This window comes from Cornus florida, unplaced genomic scaffold (assembly GCF_030987335.1).
Source record: "Cornus florida cultivar Cherokee Brave unplaced genomic scaffold, ASM3098733v1 CherokeeBrave_3.0.0_Hap2_Chr02, whole genome shotgun sequence".
Lineage (NCBI taxonomy): Eukaryota > Viridiplantae > Streptophyta > Magnoliopsida > Cornales > Cornaceae > Cornus > Cornus florida.
Genome location: NW_026775572.1, coordinates 8,975,124 through 8,984,054, shown reverse-complemented (window position 1 = coordinate 8,984,054; position 8,931 = coordinate 8,975,124). Strand labels below are relative to the sequence as shown.

Below are 8,931 nucleotides of genomic sequence, written 5' to 3'. Positions count from 1 at the left end.
CCAAAGTGCCAATTCCACGCTCCCAAGCACTACGTTACTCTAATTTTGTAAGGTCTCCAAAAATGAGCTACTAGAAATCAGTAAGTAGCTAGGCAAGGGAGAAAACTATATAAGAAGCTAGTAACCAGAAAATGTAATACTCTATAAAGCATTGACTTTTGTATAACCTTTGTTCAGTACTGTAAAAGAATGTAGTACTTTTCGCCACCATCAAATACTATATAAGAAATGATTCATAAGAAAATGTGATATAAGCACACATTTGTCAAACCAGTGCGTGCATGCAGCCGAATGTGAAGTGTAGTGAAAATGAACAAAAGAGAGATCCCTTCAGTCGAATGTCAGCATCTTTTCTATGTGATATGATCCACAGTTCACCATCTTGTGAATGAAGGACAAGCTAACGCCTCAGGGTCTCCTTTATGCCGTCTGCATAGAGATCCCTTAAGAATAGAGGTAAAAATTACACAATAAGATTATCGCCATAATTCAAGCAAGTATTGTTGCTACTAAACAAATTCACGAGTTCAAGAAATTCAATCAAGTGAAACAGAAACACCGAGGATGGTTGACAACGGTGCATATTACCAGAATGACTTTTGTTTGACTTGGTCAGTATGTAGTACTTTTTCTTTTTTTTTTCTTTTTTTTTTTTTTCTAGTCGGTACTCAACACACACTTGTTTCTTCTGAGACTTGAACCTCTAGGCCACTAGCCCATTGGTCAGTATGTTCAATATAGGAGGGACATGCATTTGATTTTGCTTACATTGAATGCTGAATTGCTTCATAGGCTTTTGAGGCTGGCAGAAAATCCTCTACTGCAACTTCCTTCTTCTCATTTTTCTTGTCTGGTTATTTGTTAAGAGGAAACAAATTTATAAAAAATGAAGCATGCACAATGAGATATGACTATAGACATCATGCAGAGTCATGCTCAATAGGAATAAAGAACTTCTAGAGGATACAGTCTTCAAAGAACTGGCGGATCTCGGCCAAACGATGTGGAGGAAGCTCCTTGATATCAGTGTAGTGTCGATACTCAGGATCATCAGCACATACTGCAATGATTTTGTCATCTTTTTCTCCCTGTAGTCTTATGGACGTTACAACTAGTTCAAGGGTAGAAAGAAAATCATATTTTTGTCATGGCATATATACCTGATCAATCATCGGCATTAGGCCTATTGCTTTAGCCCTAAGAAAGCATCCTGGAAGAACTGGTTCCTGTACACATTTATAAGGTCTTAGAAGTAGCAGCAGCAGAAATTCCCTTAACAACTAGCATTATGTTACAAAAAAATAGATTCTGGGATGTGTGGATCATCTAAAAGATGGCCAGATCACTATAATCTCAATAATTCATAATGCTCAGTTGTTGGATCACAAACTACACAATACATACGGTGTTTATCCGGTGAAATCCTAAAGAAACTTAAGAGTGCAACCTTTTTTTACTCAAAACTCTACACTTGAAAACCCAATCTGATTAGAACCCATTACAAGGTAAAATGGTGTGTTATTTTCTCAGGGGAGTTTCCACTTTTCTTTTGCTACTTTATCTTTACATTCCAAGTTTCAGTAATTTTATTAGTATATCTCGAGTTTTTTCATGCTCATTGCTAAATTAGATGGGTTGAGGCCTTTGGGTTCATCCATTAGCCAAAGAAGTAGAATAAACATAACATGAAATTGACACGAAGTCCACTACCTCTCTCTTAAGTCCATGATTCTCAAGTGAACAGTAAATATGGTCAGACAATACATACATATATATCCCCAAAGGTTAAAACCATGTATTGTAATAGTTGCAGATTTCAAGCTATATGTGAGGCAATCCCTGCCAGATTTAGGTTGTAGTGATTTTCAAAATAATTCAGTGCCCCCCTTACAATAAGCATTACAGGTAGGGGTGAATAAGCTAGAACATGCAAATATCTAAGAAAAGAAAATCAAATAGCATACCTGCATGATAACCAAGACATCCATGGGGTCACTGTCTTCACATAGAGTACGGGGAATAAAGCCATAGTTGTGAGGGTACACAACAGATGAGTAAAGCACACGGTCAACCTGCATTTGTGAATAGATTTTAGCAAATGAATCAACATAGACGACAAAGAAAAGAGCGATTGGTATGCTTGATTACCATGATCAGTCCAGTCTCTTTGTCAAGTTCATACTTCACCTTACTCCCCTTACTGATTTCAATCACCTGTAGAATTAATGGCTTTTATACTAAGGCATTGGTCAAGTGAGAAAGCTAGATGCTTGATGGTTTTATTCATGAACATTTTGTATATACCAACATTCTCCTGCGAAAATAAAACTCAACAAGAACAACTCTAATGCTGGAACAGTTTTATTTGTGCGAAACAGGACCCCAATGAAACTTGTTAAGAAAGAGTTTATCAATGAATTAAATTCATATTCATGGTATATAAATTTGATTTAAAGACAATACATCAAACTCTGCTTCTAGAAAACAAAATTAGAGAATTTTTTTTGCCTAGTATGATCAAATATGTCACGTCAGTTTGTGCATTGTTGGTATCAGAGAATAAAAAATATTATAGTCCCTGCATACCAATTAATATAGAAGGACCAGAAAATTTTATTACCATCTACACATACTAGGGGCAGTGTGATAGCAATTATCCATTACCAGTTGCATCAAATTTCTATAGTCACTAAAGCCCATCAACAGTAAAAATTCCTTTTGTCTACACAATATATATTCATGCAAACTAAAATCAACTATCAACATCCTGTATGAAGTTCAGGATCCTTACACAGTTGAAAACCGTTGGAGCATCCGGCCCTGCAATGAATTAATTCAGTTACAAACCAGAAGGATATTATATCAATCAATAGGAAGGCAGATGCCAGAAATTTCATTTTTTTTTTTTTTTTTTTTTTTTTTTTTTTTTTTTCTGGCAAATGATGAACCCACCCATTTTGCCCCTATGATACACTCTAGAATTAACTACTAAAGCATTACAACTAAATCTGAGTACCTATCTGAAGATCATGCCAAGGATGCGCAGCAACTGATCTCCTGGACAAGGATGAAAGTGTCCTTTCATTAAGAGGTAGATGTGAAGGTTGACGAGAGATGGGAGCTTTAATTAGAGTCTCAGTAAGTGGAGGCATAGTTGCAAGCTGCAAGTGCAATAAATAGTAAGTTAAAAACAAGCCCCTTTACTAGATTAGAACCAGTGATGGATTATCTGGTAATTATTGAGAAAGATTATCAAATGAAGTGCAACAACAACATCCAAGTACCAGGGATGAATTATCTGGAAATAATTGAGAAAGATTATCAAATAAAGTGCTACAACAACAATTATTGAGAAAGATTAGCAAAGCATATGGTTCATATACAATAGAAATTCAAAACAGAGACTGTGAAAACACAAAATGTCAGATCAAATCTTTCAACAACACAAATAAATTTCTGGCTTTCAAGCCATGTAAATCACCTAAATAACATTCACCACTTCACATGTCCCATTCAACGTCATGCCGCTCTAGCACAAATTTCTCTCACGCATCACACATTAGAACATTTAACATACAAGTACAATGCTAAATCGTGCATTTGAAAAATGCAAGAGAAAATTTGCATTTCACTTTTTAAAGATTACAACTGTAAGAATCTGAAATATCTCTTCCAAAACACAGAAGGCACACACACTCAGAAATTAACATTGACACATACAAACATATCAGTTGGGATGAGAGGGCACATTGAATTAGGTATAGGATAAAGGCTGGCCAAAATCCTTTAGGATATGTTTGAATAAAAGATGCATCATTTGAAATCTTTGTTCTTATCAACCAATACGAATGTGCGTAATTAAAACCTTTTCTCTTCAATAAGTATGCAATAATTTCTAAAGGATGGCCAATTGGAGCACACTGAGAATTTGTAATGTTTTCAACTACTTAATCAACACTTTTAAAGCATCCATACAGCGAAGCCAACTGAAAAACGTTCCAATAAGTTCTGAACATGAAAACAAACAATGAGGCTTCAATCACATTAACACATTTTTTCCGCTTCAATTTCATTCTTTTGTAGAAACCAAATCGTGTGTGATTAAAACAAATACAGATCGTTCAATAAAAAATGAACAGAATCAAGTTGCGAATCTAATAAAATCACCAGAAAACAGATGATCTATGAACACTTGCATAATTGCAGTTGTAATTTCCACAAAAATAACCATTGATTCAACTGATCATCGAGTTGAACATGAAAATATGAAACTCACCACAACATATATAAACTTATATATGCATATAAATTCAAATGTATATGCGTGTGGGTATGTGTTCGTACACACACATATAGTAAATGTATTATGAAATAAAAACGTCAAAACGGAGAAGAGGAACTTCAAATAAACACCCTAATAAAGAAAAATAACGATCTAACAAACAAAAACGTATTTGAAATGTACCTGAAATGATAAAAATTCTAACAAAGTCGAACGAAGGCTCTTCCTCAAAACGAAGATTCAAAAGGAAATTTCAGATCTCGAGAAGAGGGAGAGAGAGAGAGTAACAACGAAGGCAATGATGGAAGCTTAATTAGCTGTACCGACTTCCCGCTCTTTTTCCACTTTCCACTTTGCCATTTAAAAGTGAAAAAGGAAAGTTCTTACGTTTCTCTCTCTCTATCTGCAAAGAAGTGTGTGGAAGACTCGAAGCAAGTATGACGTGGATACAGCTGTTCAACTAAGTGAAACGTGCTGAAAATTGATTGGTTTTCCGGACAGTGATTGGAGAACTACAATGTTAATACTTGTATCCAATTTTGACGACGGCGACAGAATAACAACAGCTATTCAATTTTCAGTCATGATTTGTTAGGGTGGTCGTGGTTGTAATTTTGAAAATAATTCTTTTATAATTAAAAAATTAAAAATTATTTTTATTAAATTATAAAAGTTAGTTATCTGAAAATAAGTATTTTTTTATAACTAAATTGAACAAAGCAAAATTTTTGTACATTTTTTTAATTCTTAATTATCTGAAAACAAAAAATTATTTTCTAAATGACCAACTAAATAGACAAACTCTAATGTTTTCGGAAAGTTGAATCAAGACATCATGATTACCATAAATGTGTGATTGCACACACTTGTATATGCAGTGAATATTATAATATTGTTGTTGTATCACACTGAATCTCAACACCTATCGCAGCACGCAGTTGGTGTCATATTGAGATTATCTTAAGATAGAATTAGGGGAAAATAAATGCAATTATGCCATATGATTATGTATTTCTGTGTTAAAATGGTTAACTGAGATGCATTGTGTTGAGAGCACACATTGTAAGAATTGCTATTTAAGTTTGACAATTTGGTTTTTATGCGATCTTTTATTGAATGATAAAATGCATGTCTCAATTATTTATATGAGATTAAAATTAAAATAAAGAATTGTGTTCTCTTTTGTACGTGATGGGTTAACGATCAATCATTCCTCACTATAGAATTATATATGGTGGCACTTTTGGTGCCTTAAATTGGGGTTGATGGCCTTTCAATTATGATAAAAATAATGGGCCTCTTTTCTTAAGCCCATGATTAATTTATGATGATCGCACGTATCACCCAACGTGGGTTTCTATATAGGAAAGAGAATATGACCTAACGCACAAATTGTAATCAACTTGTATAAACGCGCATGGAAACACTAAAAATTGTAGCTAGTAAGTAGACATGGATACCCCTCTTGCGTGGGGATCCGGTTGGTGTCGTTGGAGTGAACTAGTGTAAAGTCTATTGTGCCCAACACGAGGCCCGCGTTAGGCTCTGCAACTTACCCGAAGAACACCAAAACAATGTCGGTTGGTGCACCGGATGCACCACGTATCTCCTCGAACATGAGGGGATCTTCTTCCAATAATAATAAAAAATTCACTCAAGCCACTTTGATGATATGGTACTTATATATTTTTTTTCTTTCTCTATTCCTTAGAACTTATTTTTACTCATTTTTCAATATTTAATTTAATTATGTTAATAAGAAGGTAATGGACTCGAGTCACTTGATTAATACAGCAAGGCTGTCCAGATCTTTTAAATGACATTGTTTTCAAACCGTATGATAAATTAATGTTGTTGCTAACACCTCATATAATCAAAGACATATATAAAAACGAATAATGTTGGTGGCATGAAGTCCCCCAATCGATCCCTTCTAGGATCACCTATCAGATCTCAACAAACTATTTATCAATCAAAATTGTACTAAAAAAAAAAAAAAAAATCAAAATTGCACCCACGAAATCGACAATTAAAAACAATACTAGTGTCCCGGTCATTTAAGGTGAGAAAAAAATATAATAAAGAAGTGCATTAATCAAAGAGGGAGGATGAACCGTCACCAATTTTGAGGGTTTGGGGAGGTATGTGTTATTTGTCAAGAAAAAAGAAAATAATTTGATATTTATATATAGGCAAAAGAGTTCAACTGCTTCCAGATTTTTTTCTCAATTCGAGTTAGCCATATAGCTAGACATGGCAATGAGGTCGCTAATGCAGTTGCAAAATTATCATTTCCATGTGGATATTCTCTTTCTAGCGGAGCGCGACATGGATAGTTGTAGGAGTTTATCCTCTCTTTAATGTTGTGTTTTTTTTTTCAGTTGTTTGTTTGCCAGGGAAAAAAAAAAAAGAAAAAAAACCCTAAATTATACCATTATTGCATAATGCCCCCTAAACTATTTTTTGGAACAACTCAGCCCTTTAAATGTAGTAATGTTGCATATTGCCCCTTGACAACAATTTTCAGCCACAAGAGACTAATTTCAGACCAACAGACATATACAATTACTAATTTACTGCTTATTAATTTATTATAAAAGATATAAAGTATCATGATGTAAAATTCCAATAATGCCCTCAGATTTTTTATATTTTTCTTCCTTGCCCCCACTACTTCAACTTGTTGAGGAGCCGCTTGTTCTGATTCTGATTCTATATTAAATCAACTATGGACTAAGAATCACTCTAGCTTCTAAAGTCAAATAAAGTTCACAATATAATCACACTAATTAAGTGTAAATTAAACAAATAAAAAATGATAATGACTGATTGAAACCGTTCCTTATTTATTACACTACTATAGTAGATGTAAAAGTATGATTTCCTATTGATTCTATTTTGACAAATTATACTTCTAATTGGCATATGCAAATTTGCTTGAACACTTGTAGTAAATTATCTAACCGAATAATTTTTAATTGACTATTTATATCAAATACAACTAAGTAGAAAACTTCACTTCCTTATTTGTTGAATAATTGACCAGAGTAGGTCTAACAATTCATAATAATTATATTTCTCCAACTGTTTTGACGGATTCTCATTCTCACATCCTTTGGTAAGTAAATTGAGTAGCCAATTTAAAGTTTTGGTTTCCTTAAAGAGGAGGTGGATGAAAATCCATAATCCATTAAGAGAAAATGGGCCGGTAGAGAAAGAGAGGAGAGATAATCCATTTGGCCGAAATTGATGAAGCTTTCGGGTAGCAAATGAATTCTTTTTAGGGAGGGAGTATAACAGTCATAATGAAGGGCATTTTCGCCATTAATTGAAAAACCAAAGGCACCTGACCTCTGATTGCCATAAAGTGTTTTCCAAGGGGCGATATGCAACATTTATATAGTTGAAGGGCTGAATTGCACCAAAAAAATAGTTTAGGGGGACATTATGCAACAATGGTATAATTTAGGAGATTTTTTTTTGCTCTTTTGCCTTTGTTCTAAAAAATCGTCTTGTTTGTGAAAGCACATAATCTTCTTACATAAGCAAATTTGAATTACAAAAGATCATATTTTAATTTACACTTTCTTTCACTTTAATTTCACCCTTGAACTAAAATTTAATAAAAACTTTTACGTAGTAAAAAGGTAAAATACTAGGGCTGCAACTCGGACTGGCCAGCCCGAATTTACCCGAGCCCAGCCAAAAATTTTCAGGGCTTGGGCAATGTTTTTTTGTTCTAGGTCTGGGCTAGATATTATGAGCCCGAAGTAAATTCAGGCTGGGCTTGAATTGATATTTTATAAAGCCTGAAGCATAGCCCGAGCCTGAAAAGGGTATATTTATTTTAAAACTATGTTATTTCACAAGTGTGAAAGTGTAAAATAGCTTAGTTGGTAGTTTGCTTGAATTTTTTTTTGGAGGAATGCTGGTCGAGTCTTCGTAATTGCACAAATTTCTTATTTTTTACATTCTGAATACAGAAGCATGGGCTCATGGGCGGGCTTGGGCAGGAGAAGTTAATTATGGGCTGGGCTTGGGTGGCTGGTATTGGGCTCTAGGTGGGCTTGGGCAAAAGATTTTGTACATGGACTGAGCCCGAATTAAGTCTCTAACCCGCCCGAGTTGCAGCCCTATAAAATACTACTACCTTGTAATATTTGAATCAACAAAAGAGACCTATCTAATCATGCTAAAAGAAAGAAATTATTTGGCATTAGAAATTCCTTAAACAGCCCTTCCTTATCGTGGTATGACATCACCTATTCTTTTCAGATTCTGTTAATGATAGCAGACACAGAGGTTCTCATACCATGGTGATATTCCTATGTGGTACACAAATGTTCTAAATTATTAGATAAATCCACTAAACATAATGCATTTCTGTTGGGATTCTTGTAAAGTGGTGACTCATACGCGCAATTGGTATTGGAGAGAAAATAGATTGTGTTGGATTTTGACATGCGTTGTTCACTGCACATTCACATTCACATAGTCCCTTTAGGAAAAATCATACTATGTGAACTAATGTCTATTGGTCTCTTAAGTTTCAACTTACTACAAATAATAGTCTTACCGCCACAGGATAACCAGCTGGTGTACATAATCCAAGAGAGAGAAACGGAATTCCATTTTAATGTCCTTGCGTG

The 8,931-nt window shown here is 34.4% G+C and overlaps 1 protein-coding gene across 2 annotated transcripts; it reads right to left on the bottom strand.

Moving 5' to 3' along the window:
* Window positions 1-121: 121 nt before the first annotated feature.
* LOC132293501 (soluble inorganic pyrophosphatase 4-like) lies at window positions 122-4,654 on the bottom strand. 2 transcript variants are annotated; one of them, XM_059791017.1, is made up of 9 exons: window positions 4,466-4,654; window positions 3,017-3,161; window positions 2,792-2,820; window positions 2,149-2,214; window positions 1,965-2,072; window positions 1,161-1,226; window positions 968-1,088; window positions 769-850; window positions 122-429 (listed from the first exon to the last, which is right to left on the bottom strand). In XM_059791017.1, the coding sequence occupies exons 2-9, from the start codon at window positions 3,150-3,152 to the stop codon at window positions 375-377; spliced, it is 663 nt and encodes a 220-aa protein (XP_059647000.1). In that variant the 5' UTR covers window positions 3,153-3,161; window positions 4,466-4,654; the 3' UTR covers window positions 122-374. The 2 variants fall into 2 exon arrangements, with proteins under 2 accessions (XP_059647000.1, XP_059647001.1); XM_059791018.1 differs by having other exon boundaries at window positions 122-443; window positions 4,466-4,652.
* Between the last annotated feature and the right edge of the window lie 4,277 nt (window positions 4,655-8,931).